Here is a 26,800-nt window from a genome sequence, read left to right on the forward strand (position 1 = left end):
TGGTTTTCCGTGGTTTCCCACTTCTCCTCCAGGCGAATGCCGGGATGGTACCTAACTTAAGGCCACGGCCGCTTCCTTCCCTCTTCCTTGCCTATCCCTTCCAATCTTCCCATCCCCCCACAAGGACCCTGTTCAGCATAGCAGGTGAGGCCGCCTGGGCGAGGTACTGGTCATACTCCCCAGTTGTATCCCCCGACCAAGAGTCTGAAGCTCCAGGACACTGCCCTTGAGGCGGTAGAGGCGGGATCCCTCGCTAAGTCCGAGGGAAAAACCGAACCTGGAGGGTAAACAGATGATGATGATGATGATGATTATATTTATACTGACGTTAATATTAGTGATAGAACACCCAGCAAGTACATTTGGGATCGAGCATAGTTCCTAACAGTTGTACCATACCCGATATGGATGTACCCAATGTGCCGTTTATTACACGTTTCTTGCGTTTTCCCACAACATTCTTTTGGTGGAAATAGGAACCTTTCAACATACGCTCCTTAATTATGGATCCCGGAATCGAATATCTCACTTCTGGATTCCCATACCTCTTATGAAATTTATCTTCATATTCTATGGAAAACAACTTCTCTTCGACTGTCAGGGACCAGTACCGGTGGTAGAGCGTCGGCCTCCGTTCCCAAGATAGCAGGGATATACATTGCAAAGGTAGTCAGATATTAGAAGGAAGAAAGTTGATTCAATATTCCATGTGGTTCGATATTAGCATTAACATGCAAACGATCTCTCTCGACACTTTTGGTATTTACACGAGAAAAATAATAACGTAATTCGATCATGGCTTACACTCAGAATTTCTTATATACTCATCGTGACGCCGAGCGTGAAAGTCTAATGTGATAAATTAATTAAATCTCAACAATATGTCACTCAATAGATTTCCGACTTTTCCACCATCTGTTAGAGTTAAATTAAACGTCGAAATAGACACACAAACAGCCTGATTGGCAATCATATTGTCTGCACGTGATAACCGAAGGCACAAAATGTGTATAATAATATTAATAATAATAATAATAATAATAATAATAATAATAATAATAATAATAATAATAATAATAATGAGGATGATGATGATGATGCTTGTTGTTTAAAGGGGCCTAACATCGAAGGTCATCGGCCCAATAATAATAATAATAATAATAATAATAATAATAATAATAATAATAATAATAATAATAATAATAATAATAATAATAATAATAATAATAATAATAATTACTTTAGCAGACTTCAGAGTGGCTGGATTCTTTCCTTTTCCTTGAAGGAGTCCTTTAACGTGTCGGAACCAAATTACACCGAGCTGGCCATGCGTTCAGGGACGCGCAGCTGTGCCCTTGGGTGGGTTCGAACCCCGCTGTCAGCAGCCCCGAAAATGGTTTTCCATGGTTTCCCCATTTTTACACCAGGCAAATGCTGGGACTGTACCTTAATTAAGGACACGGCCGCTTCCTTCCCACTTCTAGGCTTTTCTTATCCCATCGTCACCATAATACCTATCTGTATCGGTGTGACGTAAAGCCAATTGTAGAAAAATATACCGAATTGTCTCTTTTATACATCCTTAAATACCGTTGACCTTAGCGAGGGTTGGGAACAAAGGCCAACGATAACCGACTGCGACGAAGTTAGCTGCAAATAAAACTATCGAAGTAGATGACATGAATGCGGAGTACGAGCCATACAGATTCAGTTCCATGCCGTGCAGATGACAGTGTGTGTGTATGTGTGTGTGTGTTCGCCACTAACTTAGACTTGAAATTAAATTCCTCTCTTACAGTAGCTTCGCTTCAACACACCCAGAGTGAAGTATATCAACATGAAAGTGAGGTGGGGAATATCTAATCCCATTCAGTAGGCGGGGAGGCTCTAAGGTAAAACCAAGAGCACTCGAAACTACGGAGTTCTTCTTACATTCAGATATTTCGAGTTTCAAAGCGCATTCTACTTGGCTTTCAAGTGTTCATTATAAAAGCTTTACGTGTAGAGTTCACTCGGTGTGTATGAAGAGACTTCCAGGAATCTTGTATTTCCATTAGCCTGTCTCCTGTCATAATAGAAAATAATCATGGATTAGTAAAGCACATCTGACAGTAATGAACAGAGGTGGGGGTGGTTTTAATTTAGGTTAATATAACAAGGGTTGCGATAGTCCGTGGTGAAGACGAACTCTTTACAGGAATCTGAAAATATCGCCGTACGTAATACAGAACATGGGGAGAAGGGAGGGATTTCAATGCATAACAATGAGACCTCAACGGACCACCAAAGCTGTGAACTGGAACGAGGGTTAGATCTGGAAATATCGCAGGCGCAGAGTAACCAGTTTTTGCTTCCCGCGTTGATGATAATACTTTCCAGTTCTACTGGTACGGATACATTTATTGTCACCAGAAATGTTTCGAACGGATAGACTGGGCTCAGGCCGTATTGTAGGAAGAGATCCTTCACTTCAACTGTAGCGAGAGATAGTAACTGGAAACTGGGCCAACTAGACGGGAGTCTACTATATTAACACTTCCAGACAACTTGCGAAAGAGGTCGTTTCTAGCTGACACTTTCCGCTTGATTTTCATGCAGTGTGCTTTGTAGGCGAGAGCACTATCTAATGTTACACCTAGATAGGTGTTAGGCAGTGTTCTAGTTGAGTATCTTCCAATACTACCTGCAATTTCCGTGATGCCTGCCTGTTCTTTAAATGGAAGGCACATACCGGACCTTTAGATGGGTTAGGCTTTAATTGGTTTCCTCTGCAGTAGTAGGATAGTTCAGAAAGAGCCTCTGATAACTTTTCTTTTATAATCTCAAAGAAGTTTGCTTGAATAGCAATAGGTCGATCATCCCAATATATGAAACTTCTGGTGCCAGTTGGAAGAGGTTAGTCATTCATATAGATATTGAAGAGCATAGGGGCGAGAAGACTGCCTTGTGGCAAACCACTCTTTTGTTTCCTCCATCGACTATTCTGATCTTAAAATTCGACGAAGAACCTAGGTTTTTGGAGAAGATTGCTAATGACTTGAGTCATCTTGTAATCCTTTGTCATGTTGTATAGTTTGCGCAACAGTATACGGCGATTAACTGTATCATATGCAACAGATAAACCGATAGAAGTCACCTCTGTGATTTTATGATTTTCATATCGATCCTTGATATACTCTGTCAGATGGAGGACCTGTGAAGTACAACTTTTCCCTTTTCAGAACCCTGCTTGCTCTGGGATGAGAAGTGGTTCAATGATCACTGTAAGTCTTTCAAGGATCATCCGTTCTAGGATCTTGTACAGATGACAACAGTGAAATAGGTCTGTAATTTTTAGGACCGTTTGGGTCTTTTCCTGGCTTGAGAATTGCGATTATTCTGGCTTTACTCCATACACGTGGTAATTTTCAGGATTTATACAGTTCTTGTATAGTTCTAGTAACCATTGTTTAGCAACACGTCCAAATTGCTTAATTTGCTCAATACATATTTCATCTCGGCCGACAGCCTTACCATTCTTACACTATTCTATCCAGAAGTATCATCGATTCGTATAGGTGATGATTATATATTTAGGAGGTAGCCATTCTCCCTTAACACTAAGCAGAAGGAAAATGAAAGAGGTCCGTCACTTCGGATAATGAAGGTATCGGCAATAAAGAGAAGGGCCATGAGTGAAAATGAAAGACTCCCTAGACCTCACCAACTAATTCCGTCGGGGTTGAAAGAGAACAAGAGTTGACTGAGGAAGGTCGCGTAATAGATGAAAGTAAAGAGTCTGGCACAAGTAATTGGATGTACTACCACAGACAACTGGGAAGCCAACCCACGCTCCCAAGTTGTGAGTCTCTGAGCTCTGCTTTCAGTCGCCTCTTACGACAGGTAGGGGATACAGTATATGTAGTCTATCCACAGGGGGTTCATCCATTTTAGGTTCGCTGCTTACAAATACTTCTTATTTCATACTTTCAGACATTTTTGTTAAAATTATTATTATTATTATTATTATTATTATTATTATTATTATTATTATTATTATTATTATTATTATACCGGGGGTACACCTTCTCCGTCCAGTTGAACTGCGCGCTTTCTAGAAGGTCATCTGTGCTGGGAATCCTAAACTGTGTATCAGAAGATTCTTGGACCTTTAATCTTTAGATGTCTCTACTATTGGCCTATGTGCCCCCTCTGGCAGGAGGATGGGCAATTCATTTTAAAGAGAATTTTCAAGTTTCAATATTGGTAAATCTCATGCGTTTGTAGATTGTTTATTTTATGTGTTAAGGTCACTAGCACTACTTCGGCTTCCTCCTTCCTTAAGTTATTAACCGATCAGGAATTTTTGTGTATATTTTTCTAGCCAATTAAAATTGGGGGTGTGTACAGGCATTCTGCCTAGGTCAAGAGAGTTCTGGAACTTCCTCCTCTGAGATGCTATAAAAGCTGGGCGCCTTAGGAACGTATTGTCATCTTCATCACTCCGGTCTAGAGTGTGTGTATGTATGGCTGGACTTAGGTAAAATTTTGGAGTTCAGTCTCCTAGAAAGCAAATGTGTGGAGCGAATATGCTCCTGTAAAATAGTGTACCTTTGAGCTACAATGCTCATTTCTTGTAAAATATTGTGTCTATGATCTTCTCATTGTGTATGGCGTAATAGGAGGCAGGGGCAGCCTTGCTGTCGTCAGAAGACCCAGCAACTCAAGGTGATAGCAGACATCTCTCAACATGCAATAGCTCCAGGGAGTTATCTTGAGGGGAAGGTTTCAAACTCCTTTTCTTATTGTGAAATTCTAAAGTTTCTGTTAAATGTAAATTTTCGGCAAGTCTAAGGACTCTGTTCAGATCCCTGTTGGGAAATATGTAAATTTTGGGAATAAAGAGTGTTCACCCTCTATTAATCCTCACTCAACTTGATATGTGGGTGACTAAGTTTTCTAGAACTCTAGGAATTCTGAAAACAATTTTGATACTTAATATTTCGCATCTAGTCACCCCTCTGTTGCCTCTGCAACTTTGGGCCATAAGCTCATGTAGGATTTTAAGTGTCTTTCAAAAGGAGTGCAAGTGTTTCGCCTTCTAGCATTTTGTTAATGATCGATCGTTTTAAACCTTTTATTTTGTACTTTAAGGCCATTTAGAATGGGCACTCATTGTCCCTGCTTAAATTGTCATTATTTATGGACGAGTGTCTAACAGACCGCCAAGTAGAAATGGCAGTAAATACAGTGTTTGAAGTGTAAATTTGGCAAGAAGTGTGTGCCTCTGAGAGGCTGGACTTTAGTAAAATTTTGGAGCTCAGTCTTCTAGAATGCAAATGTGTGGAGCGAATATGCTCCTGTAAAATAGTGTACCTTTCGAGCTACAATGCTCAATTTTTGTAAACTATTGTGTCTATGATCTTCTCCATTGAATCTGATTTTTTACTTTAAGTCATTGTTATTGTGGAAGCTGACGAGCTCATACTTAACTGTTATTTGTTGTTGTTGTTGTTGGTTCAGATTTTCTAACTATCGAATTAAAAAAATGGAAAGAAATAGTATTTCAAAATGTTTTAACTATGCTCTGATATTTTTTCTGTCCACCCATTCACACCAGCAGCTTCTTACACCTATGTAAACAACAGAAATCCCGTAACAATTATTATTATTATTATTATTATTATTATTATTATTATTATTATTATTATTATTATTATTATTATTATTATTACTATTATTCCATGCCTCTGCTCCATGTCGATTAGTTCGAATTATTAACGCGACAGTAACACTTAACGTAATGGAAAACAAAATTTTGACACTGACAGACCTTTAAAGTGAAGGACGGTTAAGTCAACCCTACATAAACCATTTAATGCCACGTATTATACTTCTACAATGCGTTACGTTACATTGCGTTAAGTGCGTCGTAATCCTGTCTTAAATCGCAACATTTGTTGAGCAGTTACAGTGGTGACGTCGTTGCCAACGGAGCTATTAAGAGCCACAGCGGGTAAGACTTTCTTCAAAGACGGCGTAACAACATTCAGAAATTATTAGTTGGAAGGAAGAAAACAAGGTATCTCAGATATCTGAAAAACTTACCTTGAACTGACTGGGGTGTTCGAACTTGTGGAAGTCTGGCTCCAGTTCCAGAGCCTCGTCTAGGTTCTGTAGGAACTGGCGCTGGAAGGCCACTATCTCCTGGATGTTGCCGAACAAGGCGTTGATCTCTGCGTTGGAGAGGAACGTCTCCTTCTTGAGTGGCTCCAGGTAGTTTTCCAGCAAGTTGTTGAGGTGCTGGAGAAAATACTCATTAGCATAGGATCACAAAGACATTTCAATATTATTATACCTCGTATCTAGAAATATAGAGGACTAATGCGTTCAAATGGTTAGCATGTGAAAGAGGATTTACTGTCTAGGTCTATCCTTCATGAGTTCACTGAGAAGCTGCAAGCGAGCGTCATGTAAATTAACACGATCCAATATTAGATACCAAAATCGGAAAAATAAGCAATTCTCAAGGAAATGAGTAAGCGTTTTCTATTTTTAGGAGTAGTTTCAGCGTTATTTAGGATTACATTCTGAACTGCCTTAATATATGGAGTGTACGAAATACACCGTCCAATTATCACCGTCCGTGCTAAAAGGAGAATAGCACAATTACAATGAGGTTAGGAACAGACCCTGTAAGTCCCAATTTTCATCCAGAGTTAGTTGGAGAATGTAGTGTAATTTAGTTAGAGTTTTAACTATAATTTACAAGATGAAAGTATCCGCAGTCATTCTGCTTGATACTACAGGGTGTAGCATAAACAACTGTTAAGTGTTATATGCAAACAACAATGCAACGCTAGAAGTTATTCAATAATGTATTTCACAGTTTGAAAGAGCATTGTTTGCCATTTACTTCACAAACTTTGCGGCTTTCTGAACACATATCTGGTACATTATTTAAAATGACCATTCTAACATTTGGCATGTGTTATTTCTTCGCAGATGCCGAGAAAATGCCACGAACAGTGAATCTGATTTTCTCAGAAACTTTCCAGGTGTTTGTAGTAAGAAGGCTTAATATATAGAATACTTGTAAGTAAAATTACCCTGTGATGCAGATATGCCTTCTTCTGAGTTAATTGGACCGTTGTTTCACTTGTAATGTTCTGTACTTGCTCCATTCCCAGTGTTACCCTGGAAGCTATAGGTATATTTTAGCCGGAGGAATGTTTGAACCCAATATGACAATACTTTACATTGCTCTACTTTCTAGTATAGAACAGAAAATACCAGTATTCATTGCTATGCTTACTGGGAGTACATTATTTTGATGTTTTCATTATACATTTACGAATATAGAACGTTCACTTTCATAGTATGGCTTCTATTTCAGGCGGAATATTAAAATTATTCCTTAAAGTAGGGAAGTCACTCCGGTTCAAGAAGGGTTTATTTTGGTAAATTATATTTTAACTAGCTTCGCTACGGAATTCTTCATTGTATACAGAATTCTAGGTGAAGTATTGTATACGTTGCGCGTATCATATTATTACATTGCATATCTCACAAAATTTCAGCAGAAACACGACGGAGAGGTCGCCATACGTCGTTTCTCATGTGAAAGCCGGGAATTTTCACTGTAATTGCAGGCCCTTTTCCCTACTGCCTGGTCACAATCGAGTTGGGCAGTTTTCATTATAATGACAGTCACTCACTCTCTACCTGTTGTTATATTCCTAGAAAGACTGTCTATGTGGTTTACGGAAAGTCTAAAGGTATATCGTATGGGATAATTGGCCTGCGTAACGTTCCCCTCGAGAACAGCATGTTCTCAAGACATATCGCTAAAATTTGTCGTAACTCGGAGAACGTTAAAAATTGCGAAAGCTGTGACTGAGTGAAAGGCAAAACGATGTCTGTTATGTTATGTTTTATTAGTGCAGTATCTTGCAGTGAACTTCCATGCCGTGATAGCTGACCGAGTGTTTTTCTGTTTTCGTTTTGTCATTTGTGTAATCCATTCACCTTCCTTGCCGATCAAAGGTATTTGGACTTATGCGGCGCTTGAGTACGGTCTACACATTAAAGCTGGGTCAGTTGTACATGGTTTGTACTTGGTTACTGCGAAAAGTAAAGAAAAGGCGAGAGCGTCAGTGGGTACTGTGAATCACTGTGTATAACAGGTATATATGGTGCAGCTCCGCAATTTTGTAGTTTTTCTTATTCGTTCAAAGTGAGGACATCACACTCCAACCCTCAAAAGCATACACATAAACACAGAAAGGCATTCCTTTCTCAGAAATTATTAGTTACGAAGAAAATTCATATAAACTTTCTTCTGGCAAACCGAATTGTATGTACACTTGTTCTGCTTCAACGTTCAATAGCTCTAACCGTTCAGGAAACCTTCAATTTGAAAAGCCCCAGGCGAACACTTTCCTCTGACGTGCTTTACATTTTCTTTCGCTACAGTGGTAATGCGATAATAAAAGACAGAAAAGCATATTTTTTTGGAATATTGTTAGAATTACAAAGGAAATGCTTACAAAGGTTTTAACTTTTTCTTTCACTACATAGCCCACTTAAAGTAACTTATATCGTGACAGTAAATAGCCTATGTGGTAACCAAAAGTATCAGCTGTACGTTTGCCAAATTTGTGATCCATTAGTCAAGTGAGATTTATTATTGCTGCAATTTCTTTCCTTCAATCAAGGTTCTCGCGGGAACTCTTCGTTATTCAAGGATGACACATAGCCTATGTTACCCGGAATTATATTATCTTTCAAATGGTGAAATACATTTCAACAGTGGTCCAGTGGTTTCTGAAATTACCCGTTATATACAAACAAACTCACAGTCTCTCTTTGGTATATTAGTATAGATTACTTTTGTAACATTTAGTTCGTTGGAATATCGTTTGTGTTTTGAATCATATGTAATACTAAAGATTACAGTAAATTAATATTTTCTCCTCAGTTAGTCATCCATGACTAGGAGAGGATAATTATATAATATTCCATTCCTAATCCCTTCGATTTTAAAATCTTGTTTTTGACAAGACTAAATAGTCAGTCGATTGTACCACCTGGGATGACTATGCCTCCAGTGAATCCTACCATCTTTTTAGAAGATATTAGTCATGCTTAAGACACAAGACAGTCACTGCAAATATTAGATGGGAGATTTGCATTTCAATTCTCAATGATATTGTCCCACAGTTCCAATAGTGAATTCAATATAGGTGTAATTAAAATTTTACTTACCTTCACGTAGGTACGCTCTGTATCCACCAGTTCGAGAATCACCTTGCGTAGCTTCTCGGCGTCAGTCAGCTGTCTGCTGGGAGTGAGCAGCGCCTGCGACTGGCTACTGGCGACACTGCCTGTGGGACTGGACTTGCGGGTCTCCACGGGCGAGCGACAGAAGCCTGTCACCTGCTCCGCCGTCTGCGACAGGGTACAGTACATTTAGACATGAAATATCACCAATAGAGTATGTAGCAAACACCCTAAAAAACTACAAGAGGGAAAGCTTTGGTCGCATTACACACTTGGTTATGGCAAATTAACTAAAACAATACTTCATTGGCAGGGCTGGATGGCAATACTCTATATCGTATTGAGCAGTAGTAGCCATGTTTACAATTGGTGGAGGGAACAGGCGAAGATCCATGGGAAGATTCAGAAACTATGCAAATTGATGAAAATAAGAACAATGATTTTCTGTGTGACTACAGGGTTCTGAGTTAAAAATGATATTATTTGACCTACTTGTGTTGTTATAATAAATGATAAATGAATTGATAACTCCTCATTTAGATGGAAGTCGTAGAAAATATCCAAGGTATCTCTTACTAGTCGTAAGAAACTACTACGTGGGGTAAATTACCAAGAGCATTCAACTTAGAAGTGTGGATTGGCATTGCTTTCACTTACTAATGTTAGGCCCCTCACTTCATATCCGACCTCTCTTGGCCAACTTTTCTTTTCTTCCGACCCGACGGTTTTAGGTTTGCGAATTTTTCACTTTCACGCCCTTCATGGTTCTTACCTTTCTTTTGCTGACGCCCTCATTTTGCAAAGGTCAAATCTCTACCATTTCTCATCTGAATAGTGTTAAAATGGTTGCCTAGTTGCACTTCACTTAAAATAATTTTCAGCACAACCACACTTCCCTTTAAATTCAGAATATTTTAAAATAATGGTGAATAATTTTGTGTAGAAACTGAGCTACTTAAACAAGAATATATACGGGGATACCTTATAGACCTTATGGAATCAACAGCTGAGTGACATCATCACAGGATTCTCTCCAAGGTGGCTGTGGTTCGGTTCCCGGCCAATGCACGTGGGATTTTAAAATGAATAATCACATCCTTGTGATTACGATTTCAAGTACAATTGGAGGTACTGTGTTTAAAATCACGATGCGAACAGCTATGTAAAACTACAATAAATGAAACCAGGTCAGGAATGGAATGAATGAAGCCCCATCTAGCGGCGAGGTTAGGAATTGTGCCGGCTGCCGAAGCCTGTCGCGCTTTTCTGAGACAATGATTTATGAATTACAAATGAAATGAAATTACACTGGAGAGTGTTGCTGGAATGAAATCTGACAGGGAAAACCGTAGTACCTGGAGAAAAACCTGTCCCGCCTGCGTTTTTTTCAGTACAAATCTCACATGGGGTGACCGGGATTTGAACCTCGGAACCCAGCGATGAGAGGCCGGCGCGCTGTCGCCTGAGCCATGGATGCTCTAAAACTACAATAAATAATGTTATTTGCTTTACGTCCCACTAACCACTTTAACGGTTTTCGGAGACGCCGAGGTGCCGGCATTTCGTCCCCCAGGAGTTCTTTTACGTGCCAATAAATCCACTGACACGATGCTGGCGTATATAAGCACTTTTAAATACCACCGGACTGAACCAGGATCGAACCTGCCAAGTTGAGGTCAGAAAGCCAGCGCCTCAACCGTCTGAGCCACTCTGCCCGGCTGTAAAACTACAAGCTAGTTAGGTAGCTCTTTGATATTTGTTAACAAAATTAAATTCTAGCGGTGAATAACTGTTCATTAAAATGAATAGGTGAACATTATTTTCCTAAAAGAGTAGATCGAAAGAGCAAAGTGTTTGCAGCTCGAAAACGTGTTTCATGAAAATAAGAGACCCCTAGTTAAGATTCTGCATGTCTTCACCACGAGTGATTTACTTTGTATTCAAGTCAGTCTCTTAAACCGAAAGATCCGGGAAGGAAGTGACCATGGCCTTAATAAATTAAGATATGGTGTAGTCGTAGCCTAAATGTGGCAAACCATCATCAGGGCTGCAAACAACGGAGTTCGAACCCACCTTCTCCCGAACGCAAATTCACAGTTACTGCGCAGTCATCTCGCTCGGGGTTTCTTGACAGAGAAAATATTTTCTGAAAGACTCAGCAATGTAATCGAAATGCGTGCGCGGTTTGTTCAAACATGCAGTGGAATTTCTGAATACTCGTGCCGCAAAGTCGTTGCAAACGTCCTATACAGGTTGTCCGCCGTAATGGGTGCCACACTGAACATGAGTTAAAGTGAAATTTATTTCCAAATATCTGTGTGTGAAATTTCATTATTATAAATTGTAAATCAGCATTGCAATTTTAAATAAAAATGTATCGGCTGTTCGTGCGCCACCCTTTACGATTCCATATAAGATTCCTTCGTGGAATGAAAGAAGCAAAGCAATTTCAAAAGGCCCATAAAATGTCAGCTTAGGCGGTAGGCAAATAATTTACATTTGATTTCCGAGCATTATATTTCGTGGGATAAAAATATCAGCTTTGAATGTATTGTCAAAGCTTTCCAGTATATTCATTATTTTTTCTACAGCGTTTACCATTCATTGTGGGGCTGCGAGTACGAACGGTGTCACACATGTGGATTTGGCCTTGTTTTATGCCTAGTTGCCATTCCTGATGCCAACCATATGTGGAGGGATTTATTCACTAGTGTATATTTCTGTGCTGGATGGTAGTTGTGGTGTGTTGTCTGAATAGTGAAGAGGAGTGTGTTTGGACAAACACAAACACCCAGTCCCCTAGTGAAAGGAACTAACCAGATGAAATTACAATTAAAATAGAATCCGAAGCCCTCTAAACAGAAGGCCTCATCGCTGACCATTCACAGAAGAAGTTGGACTATTATTATTATTATTATTATTATTATTATTATTATTATTATTATTATTATTATTATTATTAACTTACCTTCAGAAGGTTCTCGATCTCGAACGAGTTGGTCCTGGAGGTGGATTTACCGCCAGTGTCACTAGAAGGAGCAGGAGAACTCTCCGCCTCGGGTGAATAGAGCTCTTTGCCTGAAAATGAGCAATGGAAAAAGGTGAAAACATGTTAATAGTTATTGTGCGATACTGAAGTAGAGGTCTAGTTGAGGAAGTATAAATACAAGTAGGAGTACTGCACACGCGTAGAACTCTGAATTCATCTAATAGGATACATCCCTGATATTAGGAGTTACGGATGTCGTTTTAGACGATGTCTGTGGCCCAAATTCCACAAAAAGAAGCCCTCACGACGTCTTAAATTGCACTTATGGCGTGACCCCAATTTTTCGGTGTCTAGAGGTCATGAAATGTCAAGATCCGTCAAAAACGGATTTCGATGTTTTGACATGAATACAATATTCCTTTCTCTCACACCGTTATTCGAAAGTAAAACTGTAACAGACTAAGTAGAACGATCGCGGAGACTTCATCCGATAAATTATATTACTTTGCTTTCCACCACTTAACTCTAAATAAAAATTGTATATTAGTGTGTTGGTTCTTACCCCCATTTTAATTTCCCTGATTTCTTTTACCACTGTTGGTGATTACTGGATGGAGTTTCTCTTACATCCTGTATAATAATAAGAATAAGGAAAAGTGTTTATTACTTGGAGCCTGTTAATTCTGCATATTTTGTTAGCAGAAAAGCCCAAATACAAATCATTAAATATTTATGACTTTAAAGTGATATTAAACGCTCGGTACTATGTAACACACCTACAGTGTGTCGGTATGACGCAAAGCAATTGTAAAGACTATGTTACACTATTTTCAATTCCTCAATATTTTCTATTCTTTCTACTCCGAAAACGATGCAAATTTGGATATGGCTTCGTATTTCAACTACGATATTCATCTATTTTGTGATTTGATATGTAAGTAGATGCATTTTATGACTGTTGCAGTCCCTGGTATATTACAGAAGATTTAGCAGTGTATTATTATTGTAATACAACTCTTCATTTGCGTACCTGATTAATACAGCGTAGGAGCTATACTGTGACCAGAGAATACTTACAAGAGTGATGAGCACGTTACGTACTACCCGTTTGATGAATCATTGCTGGTGGAAACATGAAGAAATATTCTTGTTTACTTAGATAGCCTTCTACAGAAGGAAGTGATACGTTTCTAAAGTAAAGTGGTGGGTGATGTGCCGCCTCATTTCCATGCTGCAAACCAGGTTGAATAATGAACACACCATCGCGAACAAAGATATCGATGTTCTTCATCCACAAGGTAGGAAAAGAAATCGGCATCTCTCCCTGAAAATCTATACCCTGTTTCCAGTTTCAACCGGGTCAGGAATGTAATGAATTAAGTCCTAATCTAGCGGCGAGTATAGGAACTGTGCCGACTGCCGAAGCCTGTCGCACTCCTCTGGGGCAATGATTAATGACTGGCATATGAAATAAAATCATATTGGACAGTGTTGCTGGAATGAAATATGACAGAGAAAACCGGAGTACCCGGAGAAAAACCTGTCCCATCTCCGCTTTGTCCAGCACAAATCTCACATGGAGCAACGGACATTTGAACCTCAGAACCCAGGGTTGAGAGGCCGGCGCGCTGCCGCCTGAGCCATGGAGGCTCCCGATATCTCTCCCTAATTTCGAAAAATATTCGTTTATTTCCCTGACTTTTGGCTTATTTTCAAACTCACTCCTGACTTCCTCTTCCACAATCGAAAATTCCCCGACTTCCTCTGCCTATTATCGTCTTACTAGGTGAATAGGAATACTGGTTTAGTGACATTCACAAGAGCTCTCATGAGCGCACTGGGCGAATACAGTACCTTTTAATCCTAGTTTCCCTCCTTTCCCCCTTTCATAAGGGCTCACACTCCTAATATGTAAAAACAAAACAAAAACACACACACAAAGAACAGAAAAAGGAATGAGCACATGGTATAGATATAATGCTTGTTGTATGTAACCACAGGGTTTTCATTTACATGGGAGGTGAATAATATTTTGATAATAATTAAAATTAAGTCTGATAAAATATTAACTGGGAGGAACAAATGATACCATGCGCTCATTTCTTTTTGAGCGACTATACATGTCACAACGTACGTCCCGCCTTCACGCGTTGTCTTCCTACCTCGTAGCTACATCGCAGCCCGCACGAACCAATAGGAGGTGTAAGCATATCACTAAGAACCTCACATCCAGACGGCAATGAGCAATAAAACGGGTTATACTTACTCCATCCCGGTGCGGGAACGATGAGTCCGGATATCATCTCCTCGCTGATGATTGGCGGCTCGGAAGGTGGAGGCGGGCACACTAAGCTGTCGATGATGTCGTCCGTCGCCCTCATGATACCAGCGAGGTCCGGCGGCTCGGTGCGAGAGGAGCGCATCATCATACAGAGGGCCAACTCTTCCTGGAGGACGCTCTCCAGGTACATCATGTCCAGATCGCTCACGATAGCTCCGTTGATCACCATGATCTCGTCGCCCTTGATGATACCTGACCGCAATACAAACAACATTCCTCAGATTGATCCAACATTTGAAATTATTATTACATGGAAGCCGTGTTAAGGGAAGTATAAACGACCATTTTGTAGAAAATGTTTAAGTTTTGTTTTATTATGCAGAAACATTTGGAATTTGATGGTAAATTTGGTAACGATTTATTAAATTTAGGTTGAGTGGGAGTATATTTAATTTAATTTTAATTAGCTAGATAGCTCAGTTTTTGGATTCCATAAACAATTTGCCAGTTAAACATTAATATCTCAAGAACCATAAGTCTACAAGGCTGTGGTTTGACTTCAATTCTAACGGAAAGCTTGCTGCATCAGTTGGTAGGACTGGCAAACAGTTCTTTTTCTTGTTTACTTTGTGTATGTGATATTCTTGGTATAACATGTGCAAGTTTTGAATTATGTTTGCTCTTGTGCTTGAGTACTGTTGATCTTGTGCCTTAACTTTCGACCATGCTACAATATAACTACAAATAACCCATTTTCTCAGGAACTATAGAAGATAGACTCTTATTTTTTAAAAGTTAATTTATAATACTCTTCTGAATACCTCTAGAATGGTATAGATAGCTTACATACTTGCAAACAAAAAATTAAGTAAAATTGTAAAAATAGGACAACACAATGCTACCCTAATGTCTAGAATATGTACTTCAATCAAACTAGAGGAGTAACTACGTGAATCATATACAGGATGTACCAAAACTCGACGGCAAAAATTTCGGAATGTATTCCTCACATAGAGAGAAGAAAAAAGGTCATGACAACATGGGTCCGAAAACGTATACTTACAGATTTATTCAAACTTTTTGACACAAATGAATTTTAGTAATAATTTACATGTCCTCATGCAATCATCCAATCGTCTCATCAACAGAGGTTTGCCATTAACATCTGGGTAAGCATTGTTGGAGATTCATTGTTGCGATCCTACGTTCTTCCGAATAGGCTTACTGGACAGAACTACACGAATTTCTTGCGTATAGCATTGCCTGAATTACTTGGAAAACATGCCACTTGCATCCCGTCGACAAATGTTTTTCATGCATGATGGTGCTCTCGCATATTTCAGTCTGCTATCTGCAGGTACCTGAATACCCATTTTTCTGAGCGCTGTATAGGTAGAAGAGGACCGATTGATTGGCCACCACCACGCTCTCCTGACTTGAACCCCCTGGACTTTTACCTGCGGGGACACGTTAAGTCTCTCGTGCATGCGACGCCTGTTCCTGATGAAGCAAATTTATGCGGGCGAATAGTGACAACCTCTCAGGCAGTACGCACTACACCAGGAAGTTTTGATCGCGTGCGTAACTCTATGCGACGATGAGCGAAGGCTTGTATTCAAGATGAAGGTCGTCACTTTGAACATTTCCTCTGATACATGCTCAAAGTGTTTCAGCTGCCGTTACAGACGTACGATGTAAATGTACAAAAGTTTGAATAAGTCTGTAAGTATACGTTTCTGGAGCCATGTTGTAATAAACTTTTTTTCTTCTCTCTATGTCAGGAATCCATTCCAAAATTTTTGCCGTCGAGTTTAGGTATACCCTGTGTATGGAACCTGCAGACGTTTTATTACATTCCATTAAGCAGTTCTTGAGGAAATGCGTCATGAAGTTAGGAAATTTAACATCCTTAAATCTTCCGAACATATCCAATACATAGATTTGAAAACCTGTGTCACACTCTACTGCAGTTTGATGGCGTCTGTGTGCATTGGTGGTTAGTAAACGCCGCACGAAAACGTTAGCGTGCTGGCGGTCATGCTACGATATGGATAGTGAAGTTGACCAGCAGCCATACGTGAACATTGCAGTTTTTCGTAGACTTAGTGTCATGTAGAGCTAAGAAAATCCGTATGAGAGGGAGAACTTGTTTCTTTAAAATGTGGATCTGATGAGGTCTTCAATTAAAGGCCCATAGCAACTACTCACACAGAAGCGTTTATGATTGTTATCGAAAGGTACATACGGAAATTTCTGTGAAATCAGTATTCTAAATTTTACAAAACGACTTTCAGATGCATGATAAAACATTATTTCTAATTATATTTCGATTACCCCTTGCATTAGCTCCTATTTGGTGCAAGTACTGAGACTCATATTCCAGCGACCTTCAAACACATCTAAGAAATTTACATTGCTGTTTCTTGCAATGACTTATGAAACGACACTGGTATAAAATATCTCAAGACCGAATCCAGAATATAGACAGTACACTAAAATGTATACAAACCACACATCATATACCGTGAAATCAATGTTAGGTTATACAAAACATCAATAAGACTAGTTTTGATGTACGGATTCGAGACTTGGGTCCTGTGTGCTAACCTGACTCATTTGAAAGAAAGATAATGAGAACAAACTAAGGCTCCATTAAGAAAGAATAATGGGGAATCAGAATAACAAAGAGTTCTACACAATGAACAGTTCACCTGACATTGTGACATAAGTTAATAATAATAATAATAATAATAATAATAATAATAATAATAATAATAATAATAATAATAATAATAATAGTGGTTTTACGTCCCACTAACTACTTTTACGATTTTCGGAGACGCCGAGGTGCCGGAATGTTCTCCCGAAGGAGTTCTTGTACGTGTCCGTAAATCTACCGGCGCGAAGCTGACGTATTAGACACCTTCAAATACCGCCGGACTGAACCACGCTGGGCTCAAAAAGCCAGCGCGCTACCGCCCGAGCTACTCAGCCCTGGGTTCGAACACCACTGTCGGCAGCCCTGATGATGGTTTTCCGAGGTTTTCCATTTTCACAGCAGGCAAATTCTGGGCAGTACCTTAATTAAAGCCACGGCTGCTTCCTTCCCACTCGTAGGCCTTTCCTGTGCCATCGTCGCCAAGACTATTTGTGTCGGTGTGACGTAAAGCAAATAATAAAACAAAAATAAGAGTCTAACTAAACTAAGGTGGGTAGCGAATATCCAGACAATGAACGATGAGAGAATATTTGTCATGAAATACATCTCAGAAGGAAAGAGGACATGTAGAAGATCTTAACTTCCAGGGATTTATGTCTTAGAAGATATGAAAAGACTTGGAGAGGTGAACTGGTGATAGCTGCCAACGATAGGGAAGCCTGGAGGAAGGTTCTGTGGGAAGCCGAAGCCCGCAGTGGGACTGAAGAGCTACTGATGATGATGGTGATTATTATTATTATTATTATTATTATTATTATTATTATTATTATTATTATTATTATTATTATTAAATAACCGGGAAATTAGTAAGTTGCCAATTTGCCAATTAGGTCTTGCTTCTTTTACATAACATTTCAACGGTCGGCATATTGTCTACCCCAGCTGTATTGGCACTGACTGTACGCTATCCTGTCCGCCAGAACGACGCCTGGTTCTTGCTTTTCAACTGGCGCCTTGTGAAAACAATTAAGAAACACGACCGTGCTTCTTTTCTTCTCCTCATCCTATCAGTTACGTTAATAAATGGCAAAGTATCTCACAAAGTGTAATACCTTGAACGATATTTATGAACTCTAAGGAAGAAAACATGTGGGAATGATGCACTTCTCGTCATTATACCGGTATGAGGTAAAATTCCGTTTAAATGCTGTGATTATCTTCTGCAGTATGCATTTGCAAATTTAAAAACTACTAATACAGGAAAGGAAGTTGGAAATTTTGAAAGAGTGAAACAGAACCAAAAAATGAAACTGATCTGTAATAAAATGGTTTTTTTTTCTAGGAAATATTTTCATACAAACTGGAACAAAGTATTTTCGATATATACAATAAGTTATTGTATCAGACATGGTTATTTATTTGTGAAACACATTGGTAATTTTATGTAAATATTGTGTCACAACAGATCGAATCAAGTGAACTTTCAGAACATCAGTTTTTTTCATCTACAAATAATATTTCTCGAGTAAGCGGTGCATTGATAAATAATAACTATCGGCCAATGTCTATTTTGTCGGCAATAGCAAACATCGTCGAATTCTTCTTGAACTTCAATTTATCTACAACTCTTAATTTCTATAAATCAACTTCATTTCCTTCCAGACATTCCACGGTTACAAATTTAGCTAATTTTGGTCAGTCAATATGGCAACAGTAGACAGAGTGGTGGTGGTGGTGATTATTGTTTTAAACGAAGTAGAACTAAGCAGAGGTGAACGGATGAATGCACTATTCACTGATACTGCAAGTATTCCCAGTGTTTCTTTTCAAAAGCAATAAAACAGTTTTACGTGACTGTTGATATCGTAATTATAGTCACAGGATCTACATTTTACGTGAAACCCTACCGAAGGAATATAGCTTTTCATTTGGCCGAGATTCGAATCGTAGTCGCCTTGATGAGAAACCAGGGACAATACCACTCAACTATAACATCGCCTGCATTCATATTCCTCATCCTGCATCATATCAAATGACTGTTGTAACAATAGTGTAGGAGTTTAATTCCACAATGACATCGAATGTGGTGGATACAAGTGCAGTTTTCAGCCTCGTGTACCGTGTCTATGGTTGCTTACAGCGGTACTTATGAACATTTACTCTAGCATAACAAACCACACTATTAAAGTTGCGGGTACTGAAGAGCTTCAGTATACCCACAATTTCACTATACCTCATTCATTCGGGCGAACATAGAAGTTTCACAGGAACTGACTGGCAAAGTAATTATAATCATAAGAGGTACAAATTTTAGAATTATATCAACTTATATTTAGAAGATAAAGTCTGCGTAGCCAAAAACCTTCGATGTGTTAGTGCATCGTTACACCACTGAAATAAATAAATAAATAAATAAATAAATAAATAAATAAATAAATAAATAAATAAATAAATAAATAAATAAATAAATAAATAAATAAATAAATAAATAAATAAATAAATAAATAAATAAATAAATAAATAAATAAATAAATAAATAAATAAATAAATAAATAAATAAATAAATAAATAAATAAATAAATAAATAAATAAATAAATAAATAAATAAATAAATAAATAAATAAATAAATAAATAAATAAATAAATAAATAAATAAATAAATAAATAAATAAATAAATAAATAAATAAATAAATAAATAAATAAATAAATAAATAAATAAATAAATAAATAATAAATAAATAAATAAATAAATAAATAAATAAATAAATAAATAAATAAATAAATAAATAAATAAATAAATAAATAAATAAATAAATAAATAAATAAATAAATAAATAAATAAATAAATAAATAAATAAATAAATAAATAAATAAATAAATAAATAAATAAATAAATAAATAAATAAATAAATAAATAAATAAATAAATAAATAAATAAATAAATAAATAAATAAATAAATAAATAAATAAATAAATAAATAAATAAATAAATAAATAAATAAATAAATAAATAAATAAATAAATAAATAAATAAGGAAAAAACCATTTGGACTCTTATTAATAGTCAAGTTCCTGTGAACGTTACTGAAGTCTGAATTCTGGAGAAGAAATGTAAAGGAAGACCTCGAAAGAAGCTGATAAAGGAGAGATGCGGGTTATAGAATGAAGGAATTACGAAGAAATATGGAGAGCATTAAAAAGAGGAGAATAATCATTGCAACTAAAAGGCAGTGCTTTAAGAAGCAAAATAAAAAAGGAAGAGGATGAGAAGGAGGAGGAGGAGGAGGAGGAGGAGGAGGAGGAGGAGAAGGACGAAGAGCAGAAAGGAGAAAAATATGATTGATGATTACACGCGTTAGTATTATGGCCATCGTACATCAAGTTATTAACGTCAATGCACTAAATGAAAACTATTGAGCAATAAATTGTTGAAGCTTTTATTATTTCTGGTAGGAAATGCTTTTATGTAAAACATCGACGTTTAGAAAAATTGAACAGTGGGAGAGGAACCAGTAACAACAAATGAAGTTTCTTTGGTTACTTAGAGGTTAGGTTGAACGTAATGGATTCTAGACAGAGAATGAGACTGACAGTCAAAGAGAGAACGAGTTATGACCAAACTTCACTTGTCTGAATTGTCACACTCGAGTGGACCACGTCAGCCATTTCTAGAATAAGAACTGAAACAGTCTGCTTCACTATCGTCCTACAAGCACGGATGGCTGCCTGCATAGTATACGTAATGGTTATATACTACATACAACGATAGATTAGGAGACATTTTATAGTGGTGAAGGGGAACTGAGTTCCATTCGCTACCCAGGGAATCTAGACAGAAATATACTCATTGTGATTTTCTGGGTCTCGGTGAAATATATGAGAGAGAGAGAGAGAGCGAGAGAGAGAGCGAGAGAGAGAGAGAGAGAGAGAGAGAGAGAGAGAGAGAGAGAGAGAGAGAGAGAAAATTATTCCATACCTACGAATGAGTCTTATACTTGTCCACGTTGAAGACATTTCCACCATCAGTTACGTCCACTTGTTTTATACAAGGGAAGAACTTTATAAGGATGATTGGATGTGTCCAGCTCGTATTCTCTACTGCGCTGTTTGCAGTAAGGAGCGCTAAGAACACGTTTTCATCGACGATACAGATATGTATTTCTTTCGTTTGCGATAAAAAGAACGGACCTATGGACCACATTACGGTACGCGATCGAATCCTTTCTTTGCTGAGGAAGTCGTGAATTTCTTCAGTATAATAAAAATAACAACAGAAAGCTAGTCCCATTATTGTTAGGGAGAGGGTCGTTATAAGCATCGTCCACCTCAACCGTTTAATACTGACGTCGTAACCACAAGTATTACCTGAAATATCAGGTAACTTCACTTCAGGATTTCACTAATCGGTCTTTTATTTATGAGCCAAAATTACATTATTCTTCCCTGCCTTCTTCCCAGTTTTATGAGGAGGATACTATGTTTAAGTCTGACCCAGTTTTACAGCCAGAGTCTCCTCCTGACGCCAAACGCATGCGGAGGCATGTATTTAATATTGCGTGTTTGTGTGGAAGTAGGCAGTTAGGTGTGTTAAGTGTAGATGAAGAAAAGTGTACCGAGACGAAGACAAGTAGCCAGTCCCCGAGCCAGAGAAATTAACTGTTCGCGGTTAAAATCCCTGACCCGGTCGGAAATCGAACCCGGGATCATCTGAACAGAAGGACACTATGCGACCATTCGGATAAGGAACCAAATACGTGCCAACATGATCACATGCTAGAAACGAAGCTATGATTTTACAGTCGGAAACGTTAATTACTAGAGTAATAGACTATAACTAACAAGGGAGGTTGCCATGTGGTTTTACAGAAAAGTCTTCAATTTTTGAGGATTTTCCCTTCATTAAAAATAGTTTAGCCCTGTTCAAGCGTTTTTGCACATGGAGCTTATTTTGTTGAAAATTTAACGTTTATAATCTATCCCCGAACTTTTGTAGTCTTATTGCTGCAGGTATTTCTGGCTTGTCTCCGTGACGTAGCCACTAGCGCACTGACGTTGGGAACTGAAGTTTCCGAGTTCGAATCCGACCTTGATGTTTTAATTCGTCTTCTGTTCGTCTGACAATGAATCTCTTGAAATTGACTCATTATTACACTAATTTGGGTAACATTTTTCATGGAAGCATTGGAAACAAGGCATTTCGCGACAACGAACATATTCAATAAATGCAGGTGGAAAGCAAGAATAACACATTGACCTCATTCATTCACGCGAAAAACAGATATTTTTCGCAAAAAAATTCAAGGATGGATTCGAACTCGGAAACTTCAATTCCCAACGCCAACGCACTAGTTACTACGCGACGGAGACAAGTCAGAAATATCTGCGGGAATAAGACTACAAAGTTTAACGATAGACTTCAATCATTACATTTTGAACAAGTCTACCTTTGTGGTATAGTGGTTAGTGTGATTAGCTGCCACCCCCGGAGGGCGGGTTCGATTCCAGGCTCTGCCACGAAATTTAAAAAGTGGTACGAGGGCTGGAAAGGGGTCCACTCAGCCTCGGGAGGTCAAATGAGTTAGAGGTGGGTTGGTTTTCCGTGGTTTCCCAGTCCTCCTCCAGGCAAATGCCGGGTTGGTACTTAACTTAAGGTCACGGCCACTTCCTTTCCTCTTCCTTGTCTATCCTTTCCAATCTTCCCATCCCCCCACTAGGCCCCTGTTCAACATGGCACGTGAGGCCGCCTGAGCGAGGTACTGGTCATTCTCCCCAGTTGTATACCCCGACCCAACGTCTCACGCTCCAGGACACTGCCCTTGATGCGGTAGAGGTGAGATCCCTCGCTGAGTCCGAGGGAAAAACCAACCTTGGAGGGTAAACAGAAAGAAAGAAAGAACCGCATGGCTACCTTCCCTTGTAAGTTTATTAATCTTAAGACAGTAAATTATTAAAACAAATTAAAATTTAGTTTTATGTAACTTAACATCTTAACTATTGTTACAGTATTGGAAAATCATGTGAATGAGCGTCGATTGGAAAAACAAAGGTTTCTTGTTTAGCCATCATGTTCCATATTTCATAGAAATTATTTCTAATAAGAATTCTGAAAACGTTTTCAGGTAGTGTTTACTAATGTCTGTTAGGTCATCAGCCCAGAGGCTGGTTGGATCCTCAAATAGCACCATCAAAGGTTATGCGGTTATAAGGAAACCGCAAAAACCAATGGCAGCACCAAAATGAGGCGTACTAGGCAAGACGAGGAGTGAGGTAGTTTGCCATTGCTTTCCTCACTGGGTCAGAAAGTGCTATTGCAGCACGACTGACCCTATGAGCAACACCTTTCATACCACTCAGATGCACTAGTCGTGCTCTGAATGTCATTACTCAGCACTACCCACACCCCAGCAGCTTCCATATTGTCACAGCCGTGGATGAGACTGGGACTTCGGTGGAAGCTACACTTTACTCTGGCCTGTGCCAAGAGATAGATATTGTCGCCATAAGACCTATCTGTGTCGGTGCGACGTAAAGCCCCTAGCAAAAAAAAAAAAGGAGATAGATACAAAAGTACTGTATCCATCATGAATTGGCAGCAGGCGATAGTGTTTACTAATATGTCCCATAAATAAATAAATAAATAAATAAATAAATAAATAAATAAATAAATAAATAAATAAATAAATAAATACATAAATAAATAAAATGAGGTAATGTATGTGTATACCAAAACTGTGTACTTAAGAGCAGTGGTAAAATATAGAGTGTGAATTACCTTTAGACTTTCAATTATTACATGTAATAAATTTCAGTCTGTGATGAGGTCAACATTAACCCAACCTGAACAACTTACGTACGAGACTGGAGGAGAGAGAGAATACGTGATCACCATTTTTATTCTTCATTGAAGATATGTATGTATGTTCAGTCCGTCAGCAAAGCCGCTGGTGGGATCCTCAACAGCTCTGCCATCAGCTGTCATAGATGGCCTAGTCATCACTGAAGAGGCGTAATAGGGAAATGAGGAGTGAGGTAGTTTCCCGTTGCTTTCTTCACCAAGCCAGAGTTGCTATTACATATCAGTCTTCGAAGCCCACCGAAATGCATACACCAACCGAGCCTATGAGCAACATTCATTTTCACACCATTCGTAGCAGAGACTGGCTGCAGAAGGATTGGCATTACTAGCATCGCTCATACCTCAGTCACTTTCATATTGTCAAAGCGAAGGATAAGACAGAGAGAGATCTATGAAAGTAACAAAATTGCTCTAGCCTATACCAGAAGACTGTAAACACTAGGTCCTGCCAGCAAAGGCATACTGAAGATATACGGAGCTTAAATTTCACTCTATTCCGACACTGACGATCGATAATATTTGACGTTCCTCTGAAAAAAAGTCCACCTGATTTCAACGACACTCCTCGAAGCCAAAAGAAAAATGTTCAATGCTCTACTTGGACAAGTCAGCACTAATTTTAATCAAAGCAAGACTGAATAATGGTAAATATTTTAACAAATGAAGAAGTAATGCAAATACAAAGACACGGGAAATTTCAAAATCTGGATGGCTCATTCTCATCTACACAGGGACGCTGTGTGGTCCTGGGAAGACGGAATAAGCCGTTGGAGAAATACTATCTCCGTACGATGCTGTTTTCTCATTTATATGCACTGTATGAACTAGAGAGGGCCATAGTTACTTATTCCGTACTTTTAGGGAAATATTCCCTCTCTTACGCCATACGGCATTATTCTTTTTCTTCTTCTACCACTATGCGAACTGTGTCGTACATGTGAATTTGACCCTGTTTTAAGGCCGGATGCCCTTCCCGACGCCAACCCTATATGGAGGGATGTAATCACTATTGCGTGTTTCTGAGGTGGTTGGTAGTGTAGTATGTTGTATGAATGTGATGAGGAAAGTGTTGGTCAAACACAAACAGCCAGTCCCCGGGACAGAAGAATTAATCAGAGGCAATTAAAATCCCCGACCCGACCGGGAATCGAACCCGGGACCCTCTGAACCTAAGGCCTCAATGCTGAACATTAAGGCAATGAGTCGGACCTACGCCATACGGCATTATAAAATAAAATTCTCAACTATAAGCCTCTGTAAATCTGACCTCATTCATTACGATGGTTAATTTACTCAAATTACTCTTCTCTCTTCTGGTCAAGTTTCAGACTAAAGAACATAAGTTAAGGATTTAGAAGTCTGAGTGTTTTTAGGACAACAGGCGTTGGAGAACTCTGCACAGCTGAGCTATGGATCATTTCCAGGCCATTGCTCCAGCTAGTTTCCAGTACTTGTGCTGATAGCGAAGATACACTACTTCTCGATTTGGAGATGGAATGTCTCCACAGCTAAATCTCTCTTGTCATTGTTCACGAGATCTTCTGCTACTGTCGTTCTGAATTTTAGAGAAACTGGAACTGCAAGTCCCCGATTCCGTTTTCATTGAAACTCAGCCAATAATCATAACGCGGCAATTTATCATGCCTCTAAAATCATGTCTCGGTTTCTTTGTTCTACCGGTGCTTGAGTTGAACTTTTATTGCTTTGATTGCTTTCTGACTTACTTCTGGCAAGCTCTCCGCATTTCCGTGAAATTTGCAGAACATATCACCTTCTTTTCATATACTTCAGAGGGGAATTCCTTTCGGACTCGTATCTCATACCCTTTCTTCTGCAGGAATTTACGTACTAACTTATTTTACAAAATTTCATTGTTATGTACCACTAAGTTAAACACTTACTTAATCAGTCAGGAATGTGTGTCCACAAGGTACATCTATATATATAAAATAACTTGTCCTGACTGACTGACTGACTGACTGATTCATCATCGCCGAGCCAAAACTACTGGACATAAAGAAATGAAATTTTGGGGATAGATTCATATTAAGATGTAGGTGCTCGCTAAGAGAGGATTTTTGGATATTCCATCGCTAAGGGGGTGAAAAGGGGGGTGAAATTTGAAAATGAGTGTATCTATATCTCAAAACTTTAAAAGTTTACAGATGTAAAAATTGGTATTTAGAACTTTAAAAATAAGGAAACACATATTTTTTTGTTTTCAGAAAATACCAATAGGAGGGGTGAAAAAGGGTGAAAATGGGGGAAAATGGGTTGAATGCCTTTAATCAGGATACCGGTACTTATATCTCAGAAACTGAAGATATTACAGACCTGAAAATTGGTACTTTTGATCTCTTAAAAATAAAGAAACACGTATTTTTTGTTTTTGGAAAATCCAATTAATGGGAGGGTGAAAAGGGGGTGAATTTTTAAAATGCGTGAATCTATATCTCCAAACTTTTAAAGTTTGCAGATGTAAAAGTTGGTATTTAGAATCTTCATTAAAAATAAAGAAACGCGTATTTTTTGTTTTCGGAAAATCGCAATAGGAGGAGTGAAAAGGGGTGAAAAAGGGGTGGATGCCTTTAAAGAGGCTACTTATATCTCAGAAACTGAAGATATTACAGACCTGAAAATTGGTGTTTGGGATTTCCTTTAAAATAAAGAAACAGGATTTTTTTTGTTTCTAGAAAACCCAATTAAGGGGGGGGGTGAAAAGGGGGTAATATTTTAAAATGAGTGTATCTATA

General features: G+C 38.5%; 1 protein-coding gene across 1 annotated transcript in view; it reads right to left on the reverse strand.

Annotated features, from left to right (window-relative positions):
- Nucleotides 1–26,800, reverse strand: part of LOC136856812 (protein still life, isoforms C/SIF type 2) — a 560,067-nt gene that overhangs the window by 91,548 nt on the left and 441,719 nt on the right. The window contains exons 8-12 of the mRNA XM_067134934.2: nucleotides 14,517–14,783; nucleotides 13,791–13,799; nucleotides 12,230–12,339; nucleotides 9,247–9,429; nucleotides 6,088–6,282 (exon numbers count right to left, since the gene is read on the reverse strand). Coding sequence (XP_066991035.2) covers nucleotides 6,088–6,282; nucleotides 9,247–9,429; nucleotides 12,230–12,339; nucleotides 13,791–13,799; nucleotides 14,517–14,783 — 764 coding nt within the window. The remainder of the gene's footprint in view (nucleotides 1–6,087; nucleotides 6,283–9,246; nucleotides 9,430–12,229; nucleotides 12,340–13,790; nucleotides 13,800–14,516; nucleotides 14,784–26,800) is intronic.

The sequence above is a fragment of the Anabrus simplex genome, chromosome 1 (genome assembly GCF_040414725.1).
Source record: "Anabrus simplex isolate iqAnaSimp1 chromosome 1, ASM4041472v1, whole genome shotgun sequence".
Classification (NCBI taxonomy): domain Eukaryota; kingdom Metazoa; phylum Arthropoda; class Insecta; order Orthoptera; family Tettigoniidae; genus Anabrus; species Anabrus simplex.